At 42.7% G+C, this 25,339-nt stretch overlaps 1 protein-coding gene and 1 pseudogene across 1 annotated transcript in view; one reads left to right on the top strand and one right to left on the bottom strand.

The window, feature by feature from the left end:
• The window catches only part of LOC102831598 (hormonally up-regulated neu tumor-associated kinase-like), a 197,372-nt gene that overhangs the window by 108,875 nt on the left and 63,158 nt on the right, over positions 1 to 25,339 (bottom strand). Inside the window, exon 6 of the mRNA XM_006862597.1 lies at positions 2,801 to 3,093. Within this exon, the coding sequence (XP_006862659.1) occupies positions 2,801 to 3,093 (293 nt within the window). The remainder of the gene's footprint in view (positions 1 to 2,800; positions 3,094 to 25,339) is intronic.
• LOC102814426 lies at positions 7,893 to 9,420 on the top strand (annotated as a pseudogene).

Raw genomic sequence — 25,339 nt, 5'->3', positions numbered from 1 at the left:
TGCTACTAGTGAGTGAAAGAGGGAGAGAGACAGCAATAAAGAAATGGGCTGAGTTCACCCATGTTCCATAGACTCTCACTGACTATGGAACGGGTGAGAGATGAAAGAGAGAAGAGGAAGGACTGATTGGTCCGAAGTATGGTGAGACCTGGAGACTCCTGAGCCCATGGACAAGGACATAGCCACGGAGGGTTAGAGCTGAGAGTGAAGCAAGCATTCAGCTGATATGAAGGGAGGGGAGACGCAAAAGAATGCCTAAACTTGCAGATAGCACCCATTTGACTTAGCCTTGATGGCTTGATAAGCAGAACTCAACTAGAGATTAAAAAAAAATACATTTTTGATACAGGAAACAAGTGTAAATTGCTACAATTTGATGAACTTGACCTATACTTATGGATGTAGTAGCTCAAAATACCAATTGAGAGGGAAAGAGTCTTTATATGAAGTATCAATGCTATACCCTCTGTACACAAGGTAGATAGGAACAGGCAATTTACACATTGGCTACCTAAAATGAGGGGGTGATAAAGGCACAAAGTGACTGGCTTACAAGTTTTCAAGAGTTAGTTTAGTTTAAGAATGTGCCGGAGAAGATATAGAGTCCCCACTGAATAGTTTTCATCTTGTCTAGACGGCTCTGGTGAAAAGAGATGGGGATAAGATTCTTATGATTCAATAGTAAGTAATTGTTATCCTGACTAATTATGACTGTCACAGTTGTAAAGGTAAAAGATTCATAACAAAAATGGGGGAGTACTTAATCTTACAGTCCAGAAACAGAGGACCCTAGGACCATCAAGGGAGAAGAGCACAAGCGGAATGCAGGACCCTATCGAGAGAAACAGCAACACCAGAGATTGAGGTAGAGATGGAGACATGGAGAGAGGGAACAGCTGAGGACTCTAGATTCATGGAAAGAGAGAGACTGAGTGCTGGTGGCCAGGAGGAAGGCTTGCAGAATGTGCCCTTTGGTGGTTTAAATTATTATATATTCTTGAGTGTTTTTGTGTGCATCCTCCCATTCACCACCCCCAAAAAACAAAAACAAAAAAACAGAAGAAATGGAAGCAAATACTGTTGAATGATGATGCATGGAGAAGATTGTAATCATCGCAATGAAATGATGATGGTGTAAAGCCTATGTTCTCCCATGTAAACTATCACTCAGTTCACAATTAAAAAAAATTTTTTTTTTTAAATCTCCTATTTAAAAAAAAAGACAGAAGGAGTACACAGAGTTACTGTACCAAAAAGAAATGGTTGATGTTCAGCATTTCAAGAGGAAACATATGATCAAGAGCCAATGGTACTAAAAAAAGAAGTCCAAGGTGCGCTGAAGGCATTGGCAAAGAACAAGGCTCCAGGAATTGATGGAATATAAATTAAAATCTTTCAACAAAATGATGTAACACTGGAGGCGCTCATTTATCAGTGCCAAGAAATTTGGAAGACAGCTACCTGGCCAACTGTCTAGAAGAGATATGCCAATTCTAAAGACAGGTGACCCAGTAGAATGTGGAAGTCATTGAACAATATCATTAGTAACACATGCAAGTAAAATTTTTCGGTAGATAATTAAAAATGGCTGCAACACAACATTGACGGGGAATTGCCAGAGGTTCACGCCATATTCAGACAAGGATGCAAAATGAGGGCTATCATTGCTGACATCAGATTAATTTAGGCTGAATGCAGAGAATACCAGAAAGATGTTTACCCGTGCTTTACTGATAATGCAAAGGTTTTCAACTGTGTATCATGACAGGCTATGGACAACATTGTAGAGAATGAGTATTCCTGAACATTTAATTGTGCTCATGAGGAACCTGTATATAGACCAAGAAGCAGTCGTTTAAGCAGAACAAGGGGACACTGGGTGGTTTAAATCAGGAAAAGTGTGCACGAAGGTTGTATCCTTTCACCATACTTATTCAGTCTATATGCTGAGCAAATAATCCTAGAAATTGGGTTATATGAAGAAGAACACAGAATCAGGATTGAAGGAAGACTCATTAACAACCTGCAATATGCAGATGATACAACGTTGCTTGCTGAAAGCAAAGAGGACTTAAATACTTATTGATATAGATCAAAGATCTCAGCCTTCAGTATGGATTGCCCTCAATGTAAAGAAAATAAAAATCCTCACCACTAGACCAACAAATAGCATCATGTTAAATGGAGAAAAGACTGAAGTTGTCAAAGACTTCATTTTGCTTGGATCTTCCATCAACCCTCATGGAAGCAGCAGGCAAGAAATCAAACGACATACTGCTTTAGGCAAATTTGCCTCCCAAGACCTCTTTGAAGTGTTCAAGAGCAAAGATGTTAATTTGAGGACTAAGGTGCCCCTGACCCTTCTTTTAGCTTCATATGCATGGGAAAGTTTGACATTGAATAAGGAAGATATAGAGGAATTGATGCATTTGAGTTATGTTGTTGGAGAAGAATATTGAAAGTACCATGGACTGCCAGAAGAACAAACAAATCTGTCCTAGGAGAAGTATAGCCAGAATGCTCCTTAGAATCAGACTGGCCAGACGCCATTTCTCAGAATTTGGTCATATTGTCAGGAGGAACCAGTCCCTGGAGAAAGACGTCATCATGCTTGGTAAAGTGAAGTGACCCCTGGTGTGTCGCTGTAGGATAAGCACTGGACCACATCAACCCACAAAATAACTCAACAACACAAAATAACTCAACAAGACAAAAACGTAGATTTGCTCAGAATATGTTGAAAATCAGCACTATTTACTTAGTACAGAGTCAGGGGTCAGTGGCACGGCGTGGCCCTTACCTGTGGACAACCCCAGCCCGGTGCAGATGCTCTACGGCAGAGATGAGCTGCCGGATATATCTGCGGGCTTCAGACTCCTCCAGCCGTTTCTTCTCATAGATCTTATGCATCAGATTGCCACCAGGACAAAGCTCCATGACCAGGTAGTAGCTGTTTTCAGTTTCTAAGATATCGAGGAGCTGGGTAATGTTGGGATGGCGGATCATCTGCTGAATCTGCCCCTCGCGTCTCAGGTTTTTGGTGACATAGGTGTCCTTTTTGGCTCTCTTCTTATCTATGACTTTTATAGCCACCTAAGGAGAAACAAAGAACATGGCTATTATCACACACTGCAGACAAAGGTCACTGGCTTGACTGTCAACAAGAACTCTAGGAAAACACACAGGGACAGCTGTGCACTGGGAGAAAAACCTTCAATATACTTATGAAGGTAAGTATATTGAATGGAAAAAAAGTCCCCGTGTGGTACAAACAGTTCAATACTCAGCTATGGGTCGGAACTGACTCTATGGCACTTAACAGCAACAAACAACAACTGACCAAAAAGTTGGCAGTTGGAAATCACCTAGAGGAAAGGTCTGGAAATCTACTTCCAAAACATCAGACATTGAAAACCATATGAAGCACAATTCTACTCTCATGGGCCACTATGAGTCAAAACCAACTTAATAGCAACTGGTTTGGCTTTTTGTTTTTTTTGCTTTGCTTTATTTTGTTGGTTTTTTTAAGGGAAAAGAAGGGGGGATAACATAAGGGTTAAAAAAGTCAAAATATTCCATTATTAAGAGAAAGCAGGAAGTTTTACTTAAGCAAACTTGAATGGCCGTCTGGAAGGTTCAGCAAAGTTTTAATGTTAAGCTTGGTTCTAGGGAAGTGAGCTGTGAATATCAAGTCCTCCTGAAGCCCTTTGAGACCTCATCACCATCCTGTCTAGGTTTGGTCCCACCCCACAGGTTCCACCTTCTGAAGCAGCCAAATCTGCCCCATCTGAATCAGTGCTAGGACAGGGCTAGAAAACTGGGGGAGGTAATTCCCAAAGATGCTGCATCACTGGTCTTCCTCTCAGTCTTTTCTCTGCCTTCAACCGGGCCCTGACACCAGGCTGGACCCAGAATGTTTACTCTTTCCATTGGTAAACTGTTGTTAGTTGCCATCCAGTGAACACCAACTCATGGCAACCTCGTGTATGATAGAATGAAATACTGCACAGTCCTGCAACATCTTTGTGATGTTTGGTATGGTCACTGTGTATTCTAAGTGCCTTCCAAACGTGGGGGCACAGTGGTCTAAGCATTCAGCAACTAACTAAAAGGTCAGTGGGTTGAACCCCGCCAGTGGGAAGAACAATGTGGTAGTCTGCTTCTATAAAAATTTTCAGCCTTGGAACCCCTATGGGAAGGTTCTACTACTTTGTCCTACTGGGTTATTATGAGTCTGAACAGACAGTCGTAGGTTTGGTTTTTGGTTTTTCCAATGATGGTTTCATTTTCCAGCATGACATCAGACATCTGTCATGGTTCATAATTTTTTATTGGCCACTTTAGAGAAATAAATCACCAGACCTATACCTTCCTAGTGTTTTATTCTGGAAGATCCACTGAAACCTGTCCCCCATGGATGACCCTACTGGTATTTAAAATACAGATAGCATAGCTTCCAGCATCACAGCAACAAACAAGCTACCACAATACGACAGACAAGCTGACAGATAGCTGGTGGTGGAGGTTATGTGGTAGAGATACATATTTTTGTGCATACGTGTATATGGGAGGAGGGAAGAATACTGAAAAGTACAATCAGGCTATTGCCTCTGCTTGACTGTTGCTTTTTAAAAAAAATTTAATTATACCCTTTGGCAATGAAATTCTTAAGGTACAAAGAATAAACAAGTGTCTAAAAGCCCAGTGGTAATATGATCTCCTCCTTTTAATAACACACAATTACACTGTTGTTGTTGCTGCTAAGTACTGTCCTGTAAGCTCTGACTCATAGCGACCCTGTACCATGTGTCCAAGGAGCAGCTAGTGGGTTTGAACCACCAACGTTATGGTTCACACTCCAGTGCTGCTTCTATAGTACCACACCAGGATAATTTATTTAGCTCTTCAATTGTATAGCCACCTATGGCCATACAACACATCACATCCTAACCCCCGGAACAGAAATGTGACCTTATTTGCAGAAGGGTCTTTGCAGATGTTATTAAATTAAAGATCTTGAGATGAGATATCCTAGATTATGAATAGTGAGGGAAGCAGTAGGCTTCTGAAAAGATTTACAGCCTTGGAAACTCTATGCGGGCAGTTCTACTTTATCCTAGAGGGACTCCATGAGTCGGAATTGACTCAATGTCAAATATTTTGGTTTCATTGTTTTTTTAATCCACATGGGTCCTATATGCAACCATACATGCAAAATAGGCAGAGGGAAGGCAGACAGCCACTCAGGGGAGGACAGGTGAAGAGGCAGAGCTGGAGTGATGTGGTCAAGCAATGACCGAAGCCATCAAAACCAAAGAAGCCAGGAAAAATTCCTTCCCAGTGGCTCCAGGAGCAAACGCGGTCCTTCTGGTCCTTTGGTTTCAGATTTCTGAAACTCTTGGCTTTCAGAACTGTGATAAACTGAATTTCTGTTGTCTGACGCCACCAAGTTTGTAGTCATTTGTTACAACAGCCACAAGAAACTAAACCATTGCCCTTATAAGGGAAAAAACAAACAAGGAATCTATCTTACGTAGCTCCTCCAGAGCACTTTTCTCAGACATCATAAGATCCTCCTTGGCAGTAAAATAATAAAACTTGGGGTTATCTGTGGCCTCTCGCTCTGTGCTCCTTTACTCTTGCGTTCACGGCAGATTCGGGGGTTCTGACCATTCCTATTTAACCCTTACCCTCTGCTCTGTTTGCCCCACGTCCATAGGTGGCCCGTGGGGAGAAGAGTCACTGGTGGCTCCATCCGAAGAGCTTAAGTTTTATACCTCCAAAAGGGTCTCGTGGGAAGCTCGTGATTGGTAAGCAATGCCTATGCAATGTGGACACCTCTGAATGGGAAGGAGAAAAGGATGGCTCTTTCCATGAGGTTGGACCACTATTATATCACATCCACAATTTCATGATTAGATTCGATATGCCAGGCATGTGCGGTGCTCACCAGGTCCTTTCTGAGGGTTGGTTTTCCTCTATTTTTCCTCAGCTACTGAATAAACCCAATGTTTCCAAACCTTTCTCCCAGCTTCTCTCATTTCTTATTCTTCCTCTGGTCCAGTTTCCTCTTTCCCAAAGGTGAGAAGGACAAGGCAATGGTATGACCTGAACGTTGAGGAAACATCACAATCCCTGGCCCTCACAGCAATCAGGCTGTGTGCTCGGGTGGTCTTCCAGTCCTTCTTCTGAAAACAGCCCAGGTCTACGGCCTCTTGGCCGCCAAGTTCTGCTTATTTGGAGAAAGCTACTGAGCCCTGAGAACTCCTCAATAAAAACCATAAATGCTTATTCAATATATTCATGAAATGAGTAGACAAAACAAAAGTAGATGGGTGTAGTCAGGTGAGCAAGCAGATAATGGAAGCAAGAGTTAGAATGGCTTCCCTCCACCAAGAGAAGAATGAAATTAGTCATAAGGCCATTTGCAAAAAATATAATAAAAACTAAGCAAATCTACCTTATCAGCATGAGTTAGCAATATTCATACCATCAAGATAAGTTAGGAATCAGTGACCAACTTTTCAAAACAAAAACTATGATTAACCAATGAAGGCAAAGGGAAAAATACTGAACTGTTCTTTAAAGGGATGTTGTAACTGTAAATTCAAGCCCCCTCACCATTTTCAGTTTGTGATGCTCCCTGATCTTGAACAGTCTCTCACTCAACAAACCCCACTAACTCTGACTCTTTTGGACACCCTTAAACTGCCAAAACCTGTAAGAGATTTCCTTTGAAGTGCTTAGTTTTCAGTACTAATATATAACAGAAACACCACAAGTAGATGTCTTTAACAAACAGAAAATTATTTTCTCACAGTTTGTTGCTGTTGTTATTAAGTGTTATTGAGTCAGTTCTGACTCATAGCAACCCTGTATAGGGTGTCCAACGAGAGGCTGGTTAATTTGAATCACAGACCTTGTGTCTCACAGTTTAGGAAGGTAGAAGTCGAAATTTAGGGCAATAACTCTAAGGAAAGACTTTCTCTCTGTGTTGGTTCACAGTTAAGGAGGAAGGGCCTTGTTTCCTTTCAGCATTAGTGGCCCTGGCTTCCCTTGGGGATCTCCATATGTCTTGACTTCACCTTCCCTTGGGTCAAGGAAGTTCTCAGCAGAGAAACCCTGGGTCCAAAGAATGAGCTTACTACCTGGCTTTTCTTTCTTGGTGGCAGTAGGTCGCTCTGATCTCTACTCACTTGTTTAATTTCATATTTCAAAAGAGATTGACTCAAGATATAATCTAATCATTCTAATTACAGCCTGCCTTATTAATGCTTCTAATTCTGCTTCATTGACATCAGAGAGGTGAAGATTTTCAACACATCGGATATGTACATCAGATCTCAGAATGGAGGATCATTACATAATACCGAGAATCATGACCCAATCAAGTTGACACAGACTTTGAAGGGACACAATCTAACCTACCACAAGCCTCCTCTCCATTTTCAAACACCAGCTCACCAGCAGGCTTGTTCTCACTCACCTCCTACATGTACAAGCAAAGAGTATATCAAATTTAATTTCACAATAATCAGAGATTTACAGGCAAAGAAGATCTACTTCACCGGAGTAAATGAAGCACAGTGAATGGATGGGACTTCAGCTGAAAACCGCTTTAGTCACGAGCGTTTGAAAGAAAACCTTCCTCTTTAAAAAATAAAATTGGACCCAATTCTCCCCGGATATCTGTATCAAGATTTACTCTACCCTGGTCCTCCCCTGAAGTGCTGATACCAGGGTCCGTTCTGCCCTCCAAGTCCGCCCTCCTCACCGTATGTGCACAAAGATCTGCTCCACCATTGGGCTCCCCACGGGCGCCAGTACAAGGGTCCAAAGTGCCCTTGGTTGGTCAAACTCTACCCACGTCCCCAGACAGTAGCAAGCAGAGCATGGCAAGTCAGGAGCAGGTGAGTATTGCAGGCCACACGTTCAATGTAGTCATGATAAGAGGCAGCATCTCAGGATTGCCTGCTGCCAAACTCTTGGCTGAACACAATGCTAAAGTTTTCATCTTAGAAGCCCAAGATCGAGTTGGAGGAAGAACATACACTGTGATGAACGAGCATGTTAATTATGTAGATGTTGGCAGACTCTACATAGGAACAACCCGGAACAGAATCTTAGACTGTCTAAGGAGCTGGGCTTGGAAACTTACAAAGTGAACACCAGTGAACAGCTTGTTCAGTATGTCAAAGGGGGAAAATGTGTATTTCAGGATACCAGTATGGAACCCCACTGCATATCTGGATTACAACAATTTATGGTGGACAATGGATAACGTGAGGAAGGAGATTCGAGCTGACGTGCCATCAGAGGCCTCACACGCTGAAGAATGAGACAGAATGACCATCGAAAAAATCAGCTAGACAAAGACTGCCAAGCAGTTTGCTTATCTCTTTGTGAATATCAACGTAACCCCAAGCTGCTTGAAATTTCTGCCCTATGGTTTCTGTGGGATGTGAGGCAGTGCAGGGGCACCACTTACATCTTCTCTGTTACCAACGGGGGCCAAGAATGAAAGTTTGTAGATGTGTGTAGTCAGGTAAGCAAGCAGATAATGGAAATTCTTGGGGACCGAGTGAAATTGAGGCATCCTGTCAGCTATGTTGACCAGCTGTGTGACAACATCATCATAGAGACATTAAATCATGAAGTCTATGAGTGCAAATACATAACTAGTACCGTTCTGCCAGCCTTGATTTCTAAGATTCACTTCTGACCAGAACTATCATCAGAGAGAAATCAGTTAATTCAACATCTTCTGATGGGATCTATCATTAAGTGCATGATGTATTGCAAAGAGACCTCTTGGAAGAACAAAGAACAATGTGGCTGCATGACCACTGAAGATGAAGAAGCTTCAATTTCAATAACCCTGGATGACACACCAAGCCAGATGGAACACGGCCCGCCATCATGGGCTTCTTCCTTGCCAGAAAAAGCTCATCGCTTTGCCAAACTCCATGAAGAAATAAGGAAGAGGAAAATCTGGGAGCTGTATGCCAAAGTGCTAGAAGCACAGGAAGCTTTACAGCTTGTGAGCGGTGAGGAGAACTGGTGTAGGAGCAGTATTCCGGGGGCTGCTATACAGATTACTTCCCCCCAGGATCATGGCTCAGTATGGAAGGCTGATTCACTTTGCTGGTACTGAGACAGCCACACACTGGAATGGTTAATATGAAAGGAGCAGTAGAGACCAGCGAATAGGGGGCTAGAGAGATCTTGAATGTTTTGGGGAAAGTGGCAGAGAAAGACATCTGGATTCAAGAACCTGACTCAAAGGAGGTACCATCTGTGGAAATCACCCACTCCTTCTGGGAGAGCAACCTTTCTTCCATGGCAGGCCTACTAAAGGTCACTGCGTTTTCAATATCAATAACAGCCCTGTGGATTGTGATGTACAAGTTGTTACGGTGACCCTGAAGCTTTTAACCTTGTACTTTCTGATGCTTTGTCCTTCAGCCACTTCAAAAGGAAAACATTGGCAAAGCAAAGGCTGTTTGCTCACTGGTCCATCTTTAAGTGCACCAGATTTAATCCATCAGTTTCATTTCCATCAATGTTAGGTTAAAACTACCAGAAGAATCACCTGATTCATGTCAGTAGACCAAGTTACATCTACGTGTCTGTATGGAATCATTTGTGTTGATTGACAGAATAGAACCTTGTGAGCAATAAATAAATTAAATTAAAACTGCTATCAAAGGAGGCTGGGGCAGAAGCCAAATCCAGTAGGTTGGAGGTCACTGAGAGGTGCCACGGGTCAGATGGCCAAAGCTAATTATTCCTCAAGGAATCATCACTGTAAACAAAAAAAAGAGATTTAGTAGGAAGGGCACACTGTGTTTTGAAAAAGAGCCTTTTAAGTTATTGTTATTGTTATTAGGTGCCATTGAGTTGGTACTGACTCATAACAACCTTACGCACAACAAAATGAAACACTGCCCGGTCCTGTGCTAACCTCACAATTGTAAGCTCGAGCCCATTGCTGCTGCCACTGTGTCAATCCATCTCCATGGAGGTCTTCCTCTTTTTCGCTGACCCTCCACTGTACCAAGCATGATGTCCTTCTCCAGGACTGGTCCCTCCTGACTGGTCCAAAGTATGAAACCATTAAAGATGGAGAATGACGCAGGAGCTCCATAGTAGAATCCTCACTTTTCATGCAGGAGACCCAGAGCTGAGTCTGGCAAGTGTACCTGTGGTGCAGTGTGGTGCACTTACTCAGTGTGGCCCTTCTAGCTTTTTGATTCCCACATAATGATCAGCTTCTTCTTGTTGTTGTTATGTGCTGCCAATTTGACTCCAACTCATAGCAACTCTGTATAGGGTATCCAAGGAGTGGCTGATGGGTTTGAACCACCAACCTTACAGATAGCAATCCAGTGCTTATCCTACGGCACCACACCAGGACTCCAATGATTAGGACTATGCAAATACAGCATTTGTGGTCTACCAAGGGAAATGAACAGCCTGCTAATGATGTTAAAATAATTTTTTTTTAAAAAAAGGTTCAATGAACACCTGTGAGGTTGCTTTATACTGTATACCATGTGAATAAGGTATACAGTACCCCAATAACAGATTGCCATTCCACTAGGCTTAGAAGAGTAAATCTCAGAATGAGATGGAGAATGGAACCTCACTATCACCAAGGAGAAGAGAAGAGACAAGAGCAAAGCACATCCTTTGGACCCAAGATCTCTGTATGGAGAACCTCCTAGACCCAAGAGACACACAGGAAGAGAGAACAAGTTGTTACATTGTAGACAGCGATAGACAATAAGCAGCAGAAACAGAGAACTGGCAGCAGCAGAGGCAGCAGAACCAAAAGACCAACAGGAAATGGGACAGCGGGTCTCCTGGTCCTCGGTGAGAGAGCTTAGTGTCTTTACGCATAAGTTTTGCTGACAGAATGAGGAGCCTCTAGGCACTTGTCAGAAGAGCTAGTCTTGCAAACCTATATTGCAAGAGAGCTGGGAACCTTTGGATCAAGGCTTTATTGGTGGAATAGGGCGCCTCTAGACATTTACCGGTGCTGCAAACCAGCTTTGTAACACTTGCCCGAGCAGGGCAGAGGCTGAGTGGACCCAAGAAGACCTAGAGGCAGAGAGTTGAGAGGACAAAGTCATGGAAAGGACTGGATGTGGTCACAGTCAAGAAGGTATCCTGACTGAAGAACTGTATCCTGAGTTATTCCTAATTCTGAATTGTAGCCTGATATTTCCCTATGGTGGCTCTGTAGGATACTGACTGGACTACAAACCAAAAGACCAGTGGTTCAAGCCTACCAGCTGCTCCACAGGAGAAAGATGAGGCTTTCTGCTCCCAAAAAGATTCACAGGCTTGGAAACCCTATAGAGGATTTACTGTTGTTGTTGAGTTCCATCGAGTCAGTTCTTATCCATAGTGGCCCTGTATAAGGTTTCTGAGAAGCAGCTGGTGAGCTTGAACCAACCTTGTGATTCAAACCAACTTTACAGTCCAGCACATTAACCCACAGTGCCACACCAGGACTCCATGTATCTTACTCTCTTATTCCTTGGGGAGCTCCATATATCTTGGCATCAATCCTCCCCGTAACTAGGAGCTTCACAGTGCAGGGTCTCCAGGTCCAAAGGGCACACACTCCGTGCCCAGCTCTTCTTTCTCAGTGGTAGTAGGACCCTCTGAGCCAAATACGGATTCCATTATGCCAATCCATTGCATTGGGAGCCTCCCTCTTTTTCACTGACCCTTCACTTTACCCAGCATGATGTCATGGGAACACCCAGGGATGCCAAGGATTGCTAGCAGACACCAGAAAGTAGAAGAAAGGCTCACAAAAGAAACTGACATAGTCAAGACTCTGATTTGGACTTTTGTTGTTGTTAAGTTGTTAAGTGCCCACGAGTCAGTTCCAACTCATAGCAACACTGTATAGGATTTCCCAAGAGCGGTTGGTGGATTTGGATCATTGACCTTGCAGTTATCAGTTCAATGCTTATCGTACAATGCCACACCAGGGCTTTTAGCTTCCAAAAACAAAACCAAAATCTGTTGCCACCAAGTTGGTTCTGACTCATAGCAACCCTATATTGTTGTTGTTGGTAAGTGCCGTCGATTTGGTTCCGACTCATAGATACCTTGTATAGGGTTCCTGAGGAGCATCTGGTGGGTTTGAACTGCTGGCTTTATGGTTCAAACCAACGTTGAAGTTGAGCACCACACCAGGACTCCAGGAACCCTAGGGGACATAGTAAAACTATTCCATATAGGACAGAGAAAAACTCCATAGGGTTTCTGAGATCGGAAATCATTACAGAAGCTGACTGCCTCATTTTTCTCATACAGAGCAGCTATTGGTTCAAACCAACAACCTTCTGGTTAGCAGCTGTGTGCTTTAACCTTTGCATCCTCCCTTTACCTTCCAGAGCTGTAAGAAAATAAATGTCTGTTCTTCGGTGGTTGGTGGTGGTGGTGATGGTGTGCCATGGAGTCGGTTCCAACTATTAGAGACCCTGAATAGGGTTTCTGAGGCTGTAAATCTTTGGTGGTGGTGGTTATGTGCCATGGAGTCGCTTCCGACTCATAGTGACCCTGTACAGGGTTTCCAAGGCTATAAATCTTTATGGGAGCAGAAAGCCTCATCTTTCTCCCACAGAACTGGTAGTTTTGAACTACTGACCTTGAGGTTAGCAGCCCAACTCTTAACCACTATGATAGCAGAGTCTGTTCTTGAAAGTCACCCATTTGTGGTATTTCTGTTTCAATAACCTTAAGAAGTTAAAACAATTCCTGTGTCAGATGAGAAAGCAAAGAGAAAGGGTGCTTGCTCCTGGATCCTCTTCCTTCAGTGGAGGGAGACAGCTGCAGGGAGGAATTCCTGCCTGGTGGGCTCCATTTTGTAGTGTTGTTGTTGTTGTTAAGTGCTGTGGAGTTGGGTTCCAACTTAGAACCCTATATAGGGTTTCCTAAGGAGCTCTGGTAGCGTAGTGGTTACGAATCGGGCTGCAAACCTTAAGGTCAGCGGTTCGAAACTACCAGCTGCTCCGTGGAAGAAAGATCAGGCTTTCTACTCCCATAAAGATTTACACCCTCGGAAACCCTGTACAAGGTCACTATGGGTCAGAACCGACTCGACAGCACTTAACAACAACAACATAGGATTTCCTAGGCACAGCTGGGGAGTCCTGGTGTGGCACTGTGGGAGAATGCACTGAACCACAAGGTCTTTTGAACCATAGGGTCGGTGGTTCAAACTCATTAGCCACTCTTTGGAAACCTATACAGGCTCGTTATGAGTCAGAACCGACTTGATGACTCTTAACAACAACAGAAGCAAGCAGCTGGTAGGTTTGAACCACCAACCCTGAGGTTAGCAGTCCAGTGCTTATCGTACAGTGCTACACCAGGACTCCCCATTATATATTAGAAGGAAAAAATTCAGGGCAGAATCTTCCTTAGGAATGTAGAGATTTCCATCACCATCTGGTACCTAACATAACACACATAAAGCCCTTAGTTCACAATGTCTGGCACTCAGCAAGAGCTCCGTAAATGGACACTGTTATTATCATTACTGTTTTACTTTAATTGATTCATCCATCTAGAGTGTGATAAGTATTCAAGCTTGGTTCAGCTAAGAAAAAGTGTGCATTTCCTTGACCCAAAGTTTTTGCATATGAAAACAGAAGTCTGAGCCACATTTCAGTGTTTCAGATTCTCTAGAATAAAGTTGCTCTTAAATCCCAAGGCAGTGATTTAATATCAGTCTAGTATCTCATCATCTTTAAATATTGACTTAATGGAGGCTGTCTACATAGGATCAGAGTGAACAGGATTTTAAATTCATCCCTTCATCCTGGATCATCCTTCACTGCCTCTAAAATTCATTACTCTGAAATATATCAAGGATTGTTGACATATCCAAACACCAAAATGAAACATTATATGTAAACTGGGTCTTCCATATGACTGAGAGGAAGAAAAGAAATTGATCAAAGAGAGTACTCTTTGATATTGTAACAACATACATATGAATATATGTTTTATACATTATACAATGTATGCTTTATTTTAGCAAGTCCAAAAAAACTACAAATGCCATCAAGTTAATTTCAACTCATGGTGACCCCATGTGGGTCTGAGTGGAACTGTGCTCTGTGTGGTTTTCAATGGCTGATTTTTCTAAGGAAGATGGCCCGGTCTTTCTTCTGAGGTGCCTCTGAGCAAACTCAAACCATCAGCCTTTCAGTTTGTGGCAGTACATAACCACTCTCAGCAAGTTCAGTGTCTTCTCTTAACCAAAGTGCTCTTATACTGTGATGTTTTAAATGATCAGCATGTACAAGGAATGAAATTTTCTTTTACATGGAAATTAGCCCATAAGGGTTTTTCTTTTCAGAATGAGTTTCTTAGTAAATACTGTTTGCTAAACTCAAATGAATTTTTCCTTCTTCAATAAACATGTATCATTTCTTAAGCACCTAAAATGTACCAGACACTGTTTTAGGCCCCAAGTGCACACTATGAAAGAGACATGGATCTTCAAGTGTGTTTGGGGAATGCTATGGGTTGAACTATGTCCCTTAGAAAGTTATGTTGAATGGGTTGAACTATGTCCCTTAGAAAGTTATGTTGAAGATCATGACTTCAGTACCTGTGAATGTGACCTTGTTTGGAACAGGAGTCTTTGCAAACTTAAGTAGTTAACATAGGTCATGCTGGAGTAGTACCACTGGTGTCCTTTTAGGAGGAAGATAAACCCACAGTGAAGAAAGCCATGTGACAATGGGGACATGTCACCTTTCCAGGTTTCCCAACCAGTCTAATTATGGCTGTACCCACATCTCCTTCCCACTTAGAATTCACGATTCCCTTAACCAGTCAGTTCCTGTCAATCTAACCCCAACTTGGAGCTGGAGTTATGTCTGTCAGAGTTATGTGTGTCAGAGTAGAACTTGCTCCACAGGGTTTTCAAGACTGGTCTTTCAGAAGTAGATCTCCAGGCATTTCTTCCGAGGTGCCTCTGAATGGCTTCCAACCTCCAACCTTTCAGTTAGCAGCTCAGCATCTTAACCATTTGCATCACCAAGGGTCTCCATAAAATCCACCTGATTCTATTTCTTCCCCTTTTCCCCACCCCACAGTTCTCCAGGCTACAACAGGACATTCCTTCTTCACAGTACAAAATTTTGTCCCCTCTGAAACCCCCTTCCCAGACACTAGGATCGGCATCGCTGGATCTGTCTCAAGGTTCACACCGTTCCTGGAACAATCTCTAGAAGCTCAATCCCAGCTATCGTTTAAAGTGTGGCTCACCCTCATAATGCCCAGTGTAATGCAATGTCAGGAAGAGACAAGGAGCACAATCAACAAATGCTGAGCGATGGACACAATCAATGCAGGTACAAGTTATAGAATGAAGAAATGAAGGAAGGAGGGTGGGATCTAGGGTAGATAGAAGGCTAAAGCCCATCCCCAATTACACATGTGCTGAGGACTCCACTCTGGACAGGAGAGAAGTCATACGACTTAAGTGCTCTGGTAGCGTAGTGGTTATGAATCGAGCTGCTAACCTCAAGGTCAGCAGTTCGAAACTACCAGCTGTTACATAGGAGAAAGATGAGGCTTTCTGCTCTGGTAAAGATTTACAGCCTCAGAAACCCTGTACAGGGTTTCTATGAGTCCGGAACGAACTCCACGGCACACTACCACCACTACCAGTGCTAGAGAAGGGGTTAGCGGCAACGGGACAAAGGGTGTCCCCGGGGAGCCACTCTGAGTGAGTCAGAGTAGAGACAGAAACCAAGTTAAAGGCAGTGGACATCATCGCTGGCTCACCATGTGATGGTCCAACCGCCTGCTGCAGAAGGTAGTTTCTCACTTTCTCTAAGAGTCTGGCACAGAACTACAGATAAATCCACTGGGAGAAGCCATGCTTGAAAGAAGCCATGTGACCAATGCTAAATCAGGTGGTGGGGGACCTCATTCTTTACCACTCAAGTCCCCTACCTGAATGTCTAATTCTGGTCTATGCCCCTGCCAGGCACACTTTATACCTCCCAATTTAAGCCATTTATTACCTTCTCCAAAGCAGCTAATCAAGGGGGACAGAAGAGCTCCCCAAAAGTGAGGCCCAGCAAACACTCTGATGATTTCCAGTTTTGAGCCGAAGTCCTGACAATGCCCACAAAGCCCCCATCATGTAGGTGCTCCTGTTTCACACCTCATCTTCCCTACCAACCCTTCCTGGCTGTTCCCCAGACACACCAGGCCTGTTCCCATGCATTCATCCCTTTGTCTACAATGTGCTCCACCCAAGCTCTCTTCCTATCTCTAAGACTTTGTTGAATTGTTGGCTTCTCAGGGAAGGTAATCACAATCCCCTTTGCTGTTGTTTTTAGTCCATTGAGTCCGCCCGTGACTCATGGGATGTCATGCATAACAGAAGAAAGCACAGTCCAGTCCTGCACCATCCCATGATCAGTTGCAGATCAGACCATTATCATCCATAGATTTTCATTGGCTGACTTTCAGAAGCAGCTTGCCAGGTCTTTCTTACACTTTGCTTTAGCCTGGAAGTTCCACTGAAACCTGTTCAGCATCATAGCAACACACAAGCCTCCACTGACAGATGGGTAGTGGCTAAGCATGGGGTGCAGTGGCCAAAAATCAAATCCCACCTTCCACATGTTATTGTTGTTAAGTGGCGACTCATATTGACCCTGGATAGGGTTTCTGAAGAGTGGCTGATGGGTCTGAACCGCCAACCTTGTGGTTAGCAATACAATGATTATATTACAGTACCATACCAGGACTCCAATCTCCCATTTGGAAGGCGAAAGTTCTATCAATGAACAGTCATTGTCCCTATTATAAAGCTTTTACTCTATTTTTCCCGTTGTACCTTTTAAATATGACAGGGTTTCAAAAAGATTGTGGAAAATGACATGAAAAGATAATGGAATTTTTCCATGAACTCTTTGAAGTCACCTGGTACTATAGGGCACACTGACTGAGCATGGAACCGCCCATCAATGTGGAATCCATCCAACCCCATGAAAACTCCGAGAGGAAGGGATATGACCTCTGTGTCCAGAGCAGCACAGCGTAGACAGCACTTAACAAACACTGCTTGACTGAATTCATGCATGCAGGAAGGGTATGTATAAATGACCAAATCCACTTAAAAGAAGTATGATTCTGTTAACTATTCCAGAACCTTTATGACAGTTCTTAATAATAATAGAATGACTTGCTTTGGAAATCTCACTCTAAAAATAAAATCTGGGTGACAATTTTGGGTGAAATGAATTGAGCAGGAGGAGATTCAAGGGGAAGCCCCACAAACAAGATAGGAATATAACAGGGAGCTAGGAACTCTGGGATCCAGGCTCCTGGCCAAGCCTGAATTCAGTGTAAAGGGGCTAAGAACTGCTGTGATTAGCATGACCCAGTGGGAAACTGTGAAAATAAATTGGTTTCACGCCTTCTTCCAAAGAAAGGATGTGTGTAAATGCATCGGAGTGGAACGTGCTCCTGTATGGATGATACTTATTTAACAGAAAGCAGAAAATAACCTTTTCTGGGTTTAGAATTAATTTCAGTGTTGCTGCGATTCACAGAGAAACGATGCTGGCCAGCAAGCACTATCTTTTACAGGCACCCATTAATTGCTGCTATTTATGTAGCAAAGTAGGCTGCCTCTAACCCCTGGCTCCCCGCCGGCCACCTCCTGCTGCTGCACCGCTAAAAATCTGTCTTTTTGTAATTGAGGGTAAAAAGTTTCCTTCCCAGTTTAAACAACAGAGCTCATTAGGATTGATCTTGGTTGTCCATGCTAGGCTGGGTAATGGCAGAGGGCTCAGCTCTAGTTTAGACAAAAAAGTCTGCCCCAAATCCAGGGCGGGCTACAATCTCTCACACCCACCCCTGGAGTTCTGAAGTCACTTTCATGGGATTCTCTGCGCCTGACGCCAGCTCTGATTCAGTAAGCAAATCACGTCCTGCCACCCGGGAAACATCCTGCTGTTGGAAAACTAGAAACTGTCTCCTGCAAGGCACAAAGAATGCAAAACAGTGATGTTTGAGGGAGCTAAGCTGCACAGAATCAGGCAGTAGTTATGCAATTGCCAGAACTGCTATCAGAGGCTTGTCTTCTTAATTAAAATATGCACTCTTCTTCCTTCACTGTCAAAATGTATTTGTTATTCACAAGGATAGAAGTAGCCCTGAAGTGATGCTAAATTCTTAGCCCAGTTAGATACATCAAAATTCAGAAAGCTTAAAGGGATTTTGTTGCTTGCTGCCTTATACCTTTGGCCCCCAATTCATGGCAACCTCAGGCACAATATAATGAAATGCAGCCCAGTCCTGCACCATCCCCGTGATTGGCTGCAGATCGTTGTGATCCATAGGGTGTTCAATGGCTGATGTGGGGAAGTAGATCGCCAGGTCTTTCTTTCTAGTCCCTCATAATCTGGAAGTGCCACTGAAACCTATTCACTAGCATAGTAACACCCATGCTTCCACAGATAGTGATGGCTGAGCATGAGGTACATTACCCAGGAATCAAACCCAGGTCTCCAATCCCTCTGAGATAACTGTTGTTGTTGTATGCCATTGAGTCAGTTCCAACTCATAGAGACCTTGTATAGGGCTTCTGAGGAGCACCTGGTGGGTTTGAACCACCGTCTTGTGGCTCAAACCGACTTTGCGGTCTAATGCTCATCCTACAATGCCACATCAGGACTCCATGGATATACCAATCCCTCTGAGACACTAATTAAAACTGGTAATATTAAAATCATTTCTCTTTGGAAGAGAATCATAAATGGCTAGCTTTGTAAGAGATTACAAGTTTGCTGGGGACCATGGTGAATTTGCTTGCTGCTAACCAAAAAATTGTAGGTTCTAGTACATCTAACAGCTCCTCATAAGAAAGAGCTCTGGCTATCTCCTTCCAAAAATTCAGTCACTGTAAACCCTATGGAGTACAGTTGTACTCTGATCTATATAGGGGGCATCACAAGTCAAAGTTTATTCAACAGCAACTGGTTTTCGTTTTTTTTTTTGGAGGGGGGGGTGAGATCATATCTAATTTATCATGCCTGGCTCTTGAAGTACAGTCAATCAATAACATTGGTTTAAAAACTGAGTATCCAATTGTTTCAAGCTCATCAACTCTGATTCACAGGATGGTAACCAATAAAATAAATAGTGTCATTTACAGCAGAGCTCACATTCTCCAGGTAAGGAAAACATGAAACTTTTCTTGACTAGTGTTTTTATAATAAAGAAATACTCATATAATTAGTTATTTGTAAGATAATTATATTAAATAAAGTGTCTTTAAAAAGAAACACACATAAACAAGGTTGTTCATTGGTCAGTTGATGAAAATGTGGGGGTGGACCAGAGACTCACACAGACCGATCTTTGAATTTCCCCCAGGGGTTCAGTATTTGCTAATTCACGGTGACATCTGTTGTCATTGGGTGCTGTCAAATTGATTCCTACTCAAGACAACTCCATTTGAAAGAGCAGACAAACCTGTTCCATTAGAAGCAGGCCAATAGGCCTTTCTCCTATGGATTCACCAGTGGATTCAAACTGCCAGTCTTTTAATGATCAGCCCAACACTTAAACATTGTACCAGCAGGGCCTGCACACAATAGAAATCTGCTGAATGAATCAATGAATGAAGAAGCAGTCCATGTTTTTATATGCAAAGAAAATATGAAACATCAGTCATACAAATTGTGTGTCAAGTCAGTTCTGACTCATAACAACCGGGTATAGTGTTTCAGAGGAGCAGCTGGTGGATTTGAACTGCCAATGTGTAGTTACCAGTCCAGTACTTATCCTACAGCCCACATCAGGCATCCCACACAAACTGGTTGTTGTTGTTGTTAAGTACCGCGGAGTCGGTTCTGACTCATAGTGACCTTGTATAGGGTTTTCAAGGCTGTAAATCTTTACGGGAGCAGAAAGCCTCCTCTTTCTCCTGCGGAACCACTGGTAGTTTCGAACTGCCGACCTTGAGGTTAGCAGCCCAATTTGTAACTACACTGGCAGTGAGAATTAAATCTTTTGGAGTCAAACCTAAGTCAGAGTGTCAGTACTTAGCGATCCTGTGAAAGAACAATCTCAAAAAACCTCATCAGTAAATTAGGTAATAATAATCATGGCCAAGGTAAATCATGCGAAGTGCTTGACACATAATAACCGTTCATTAAATGTAGTTAGACCTGAGTAAACAAGAAAGATAACACAGCCGAATAAGGATACAACTGATATATGCAGAAGACATTGATAGAAAAAATGGAAGAAAGAAGGTCAGAGTAGCTTAGAGGGTGGGAGAGTTATCATGAAACAGAAACACCTCCACTCAAAAAAGTTTGCCGGGGCCACCCCAAGTTGGGAAGGGCAAAGACACGGGGGAAGAAGAAATAAGACAGTTCCACAAAAGGTAAGTTGAAGAATGGTGTGGTGGTGGGTTAGTTAATGTGCTGGACTGCAAGGTCAGTTTGAACTGCAAGGTCGGTGGTTCAAGCTCACCAGTCACTCCTCAGAAATCCCATACAGGGTCGTTATAAGTTGGAACTGACTCAACGGCACTTAAGAACAACAGCTACCACAAGTGTGTGGCTTTTACAAACAACTTTATTTTCTCAGTTTAGGAAGATGGAAGTCTGCATTGAAGGAGCTGGTTCTAGGGGGAAGACTCCGTGTGTCAGCTCCAGGGAATATTCCTTGTCTCTTTTCAGCTGCTCTTGCTTTGTTCCTTGGGGATCTTCACGTGGAATGGCATCGGTCTTCCCCATTGGGGCATCCTTGCTTCTTTATCTGATCTGATCCTTTTTTATTTTCAATGTGATTGGCTTAGAACACACCCTACATGAATATGGTCTCATTAATGTAAACAAAGAAAACCCATTCCCAAATGAGATCACATCCACAAGTATAGAGGTTTGGATTTACAATGCATATTAATGGGGAACACAAGTCAATCCATAACAAATAATCTTCCACTAAACTAGGCACAGAATTCTTTATCATCCCTCCTGTCTCTCAGATCCCAAGATTGTGGTGACCCGCTCACAGGAGGTCCTGTGCAGATGGCTTCCCCATGCACTGTGAGCACAGGGTTTCCTGCCTGCCACGTCACTTAAATCACCCGTTAAATATCAGAGCTACGTGGTGGTGACTGTGTTCATCAGAAAGAGAGAACCAGGCCTTTTTCCATTCTGCTCTGATTTATACATGTCCATTAATGGTGTCAGTCTGTAAGAAAGCAGAATTTGTGTTTCTGCAATGGCACCATAAATCCTTCTGGGCTCTCTTCCACCAGCTGGGAATACTGAATGCTCTGCTCCCACTAACAGCAGATAATGGCTCTTTGAAGGGCACAGAATTCTCAAGCAGGTAACATGGGGACTTGGGAGGATACAGGGGTGTGCGTGTATGTGCTCACCTGTATTGGCAGGTGAGGCCGTTGGAAACTGACCAGTGAGACAGTAAAACTTGAGCACTTGATTTCTGTTTCTTTACCTTTACCTCATTTTCATTTAATGCACAAGGTTTAATATCTCCCAGCAAAACTCCTCATAAGTGTTAGTAATGAGAAAGGGGGAAAAAAAAACACAACAAAACACCATGATTCCAAAGGGAATCTCACTGATACTCATGAGAAGAAGCAATGTGACTTGAGCAAACTCAATTCAACAATTTCAAAACTTCTCTAAGTAGAAACAATGATTTAAGTTTCTTTCCATCTCTGCTACGTGTTTTGCCAGATAATGCTTCTCAACAGCAATCAGTGCTAGTCATTCATGGTAATTATGTTCTACAAAGTTACCGCCAACACTGAATTAACCAATATGGATCCACTGCACTTAGGTGAAATGTAGGGTTGGTATCTGGTCACAACATTTATGTCAACCAATCTCAAACGTGTTTTATGCATGTTTCTGTTTAAAGACGCCTTATTTAAATATTGCAATTTATTCACACTAATCACAAGGTGAATGGTACTGTAACCAAACAACATTTATCTAACATCCATATTTTCTCCACAAGACACATGGCGTCCTTGTTGTGATTAGGAACACCAGACAGCACTTGAGCACTACACCTGGGGGCCAGGTTAAACTGAAAAATCACCAATAAAAATGACAGAAATGTGGAAAACGTGGTACTAGATGGCCAGTGAAAAGGATGCTTGCTTGAATGAGAGAATGAAGAAATGAGAACTGTTTCAGTGTGAGAACTGAAGCAAGAAACTAGAGCTTCACCTTGTTCAACCCCAGACAGAAACATGCACAATGGGTGACTCCAACGGCTCCAAACATATCTTCAGGTGATCAAGAAGATGCCAACTATTGATTTTGGGATTACAAGGAAATTTTAGCAAGTGACAGCAAACAGTTAAGCACTCAACTTACTAACCAAAAGTTTGGCGGTTCAAACCCACCCAGAAGCAACTCAGAAGAAAGGCGGACAATCTGCTTCCAAAAGATCATAGACTTGAAGCTTCAATGGCTGGATGATAAAGAACTCGATTAGAGGAAGAAAGAAGAGGAAAAAAAGTGTAATCCACTACAATTTGATGAACTTGGCTTATACTTATGGATGTAGTAGCTTAAAAGAGGGAACGAATCTTTACAGCAAGGATCATTCCCACCCCCTTGATACATAGGGTCGACAGGGATAAGCAACTTGGACATTGGCTACCCAAAAGGTGGCCAACAAAGACACAAAATGACTGGCTTACAAGCTTTCAAGAGGAAGCTTAGTTTCAAGGGTGAGGGGGAAGGTAGAATCTCCACTGAGTGGTTTCTAACCTCTTTGGCCAGGGCTGGTGAAAGGAGATGGGGATAAGACTCTTGTGGTTCAAAAGTGAATAATTGCTATCAGGACTGATTGTTAAGTGTTGCAAATGTAAAGGTAGACATTTTGTAACAAATGGAGGGGAGTGGCTGATCTTGCAGACCAGGAGTGGAGGACCCTGGGACCATCAAGAGAGAAGAGTGGAGTGCGGGACCCTACCCAGAGAAGCAGCGACGCCAAGATGGAGGCAGAGATGATGACTTGGACAGATGGAGAGGTTGGAGACTCTGCACTCTAGGAGGGAGAGGAGCTGTGTGCTGGCAGCTGCGGGGGCAGGCTTGCAGGGTATGCCCTTTGGTTGTTTGAATGGTTATATATTCCTAAGTGCTTCTGCGTATATCCAAAAATCAACAGAGGAAATGGAAGCAAATGCTGTTGAATGATGATGCATGGAGGGGATTGTAATCATTGCAATGAAATGAAATATGACAGAGTAAATGTAAAGCATGTAAACTATTACTCAATCCACAATAAAAACTTAAAAAATAAATAAATAAAGATCACAGAGTTGAAAATCCTATGGAGCACAGTTCTACTTTGCACAAATGGGATCACCAACAGTGAAATCAACTAGACGGCAACTAACAACAACAAGAATCCACAAACAATGAATATCGGCTATATTTATTGTTTTAAGTTATTGACTTTTTTTTTTTACAAATATGCACATCTTTTTTTATTACTGCAAATGGAGTGAAAATTTACAGAGCATATCATTAGTTTTACATTCAACAAATACGCATCTCTTTTGCATCTTCACTTTGGACATTTACTTCTTGTTTATTTCTGAAAACAGGAAGTCCTGGTGTGGCACTGTAGGATAAGCCCAGGACGGCTAACTGCAAGGCTGGCAATTCAAACCCACCAGTCACTCCTCGGAAACCCTATACAGTGTCACAATGAGGTGGAGTCAACAACTGCTACAACAAGAAGGAGCCTTGGTAGCAGAGTGGATTAAGTGAGTCATCATTTGAAAGAACCAGCTACTCTGCAGGAGAAAACTTCAGGCCAGTTCCGGAAACATTTACGTCTCAGGAACCCTACCGGGCAGTTCCGTTCTGTCTCACAGAGTCACTACAAGTAGGAACTGACTCTACAGCACTAGCATATCTGGGATAAGGAAACTGCTATTGTTTTATTTGTATTTGTCTCATGGATTTTCTTGCTTTCGGTTTTTAGTAATGCATAAGGTTTAGAAAACATAAGATAAATATGCTTTCTATTTTTACCATTTGTTCAACCATTTAAAGTTTAATAAAAACTATATAAAAACATAAACTCCTCGCAAGGGTAGACTACAAAAGATTTCTTGAGACAAATTCACCTCAAAAATTGGCCAAGATTTCAATATTTGAACATTTAAATTAGCCAGTCTTTTGTAGCAACCAGTCGTAATTAGAACAATGAATGAAGAGCTGTGATTAACTGCTTAGTTTACAGGAAAAGAGCTCTGGTAGCATAGTGCTTACGAATCGGGCTGTGTGAACCACAAGGTCAGCAGTTTGAAACTACCAGCTGTTCCGCAGGAGAAAGATGAGGCATTCTGTTCCCGTAAAGATTTACAGCGTCGGAAACCCTGTATGGGGTCACTATGAGTTGGAACCGACTTCACAGCACAGAGCCACCAGCAACCAGGTGATCCTAAGAAGAAACAGCACCATGTTCCACACAGAAAAGGCCTTTAAACCTCTTGCAGTAACTACAATTATCGAATGGGAAATTATCTTTATAAGTGGTTTGTGAACTATACCCATGGGTCAAAAAACAAAAACCCCAAACCCACTGCCATGGAGTTCACCCCAACTCATGGTGACTCCCTGTGTTCCCTAGTAGAATTCCTCCACAGAGTTTTCTTAATTGAAATCTTTACAGAAGCCGATTGCCAGGCCATTCTTCCGTGGCATCACAGGATGGGTTTGAATTGCCACCCTTTTTTAGACGGTAGCTAAGTGTAAAATGTTAATGACATATGGTTGACGTTAGCATTTTACAGGAACTGAGTAGCTGTGATGGAGACTACATGACCTGCAAAGATGAACATACGTACCACCTGTCCCTTCACAAAGAGTATGTCCCTTCACAAACACCCATTCTAGACATCCGTTCCCAAGAACACTTTAATACCAGAAAGATATTATATATAATATTTGTTGCTATTATTGTTAAGTGCTATCAAGTCAGTTCCAACTTATAACAACCTTGTTGTATAGGGTTTCCAAAGAGTGGATGATGGATTTGAACCATCAACCTTGAGGTTAGCAGCCCAGTGAGTACCCTACAGTGCCCCACCAGGACTCCACACACCATACTTAAAAATTAATATTGTCTTTAATTTCAAGAACTTGCCTCGGCCCACATCCCCTCCCAGATAAGCTCTTTTTAGTTGCTTCGGTTTTGCTTTCTTAAATGGCATCATGGTGGTTGGGTGGGTTGGTGGTTGTGTGCCATCAAGTCACTTCCG

Source organism: Chrysochloris asiatica, unplaced genomic scaffold, assembly GCF_000296735.1.
Source record: "Chrysochloris asiatica unplaced genomic scaffold, ChrAsi1.0 scaffold00049, whole genome shotgun sequence".
In the NCBI taxonomy this organism is placed as follows: domain Eukaryota; kingdom Metazoa; phylum Chordata; class Mammalia; order Afrosoricida; family Chrysochloridae; genus Chrysochloris; species Chrysochloris asiatica.
Note: the sequence above shows the minus strand (reverse complement) of the source record. Positions and strands in the feature narration are given on the sequence as shown.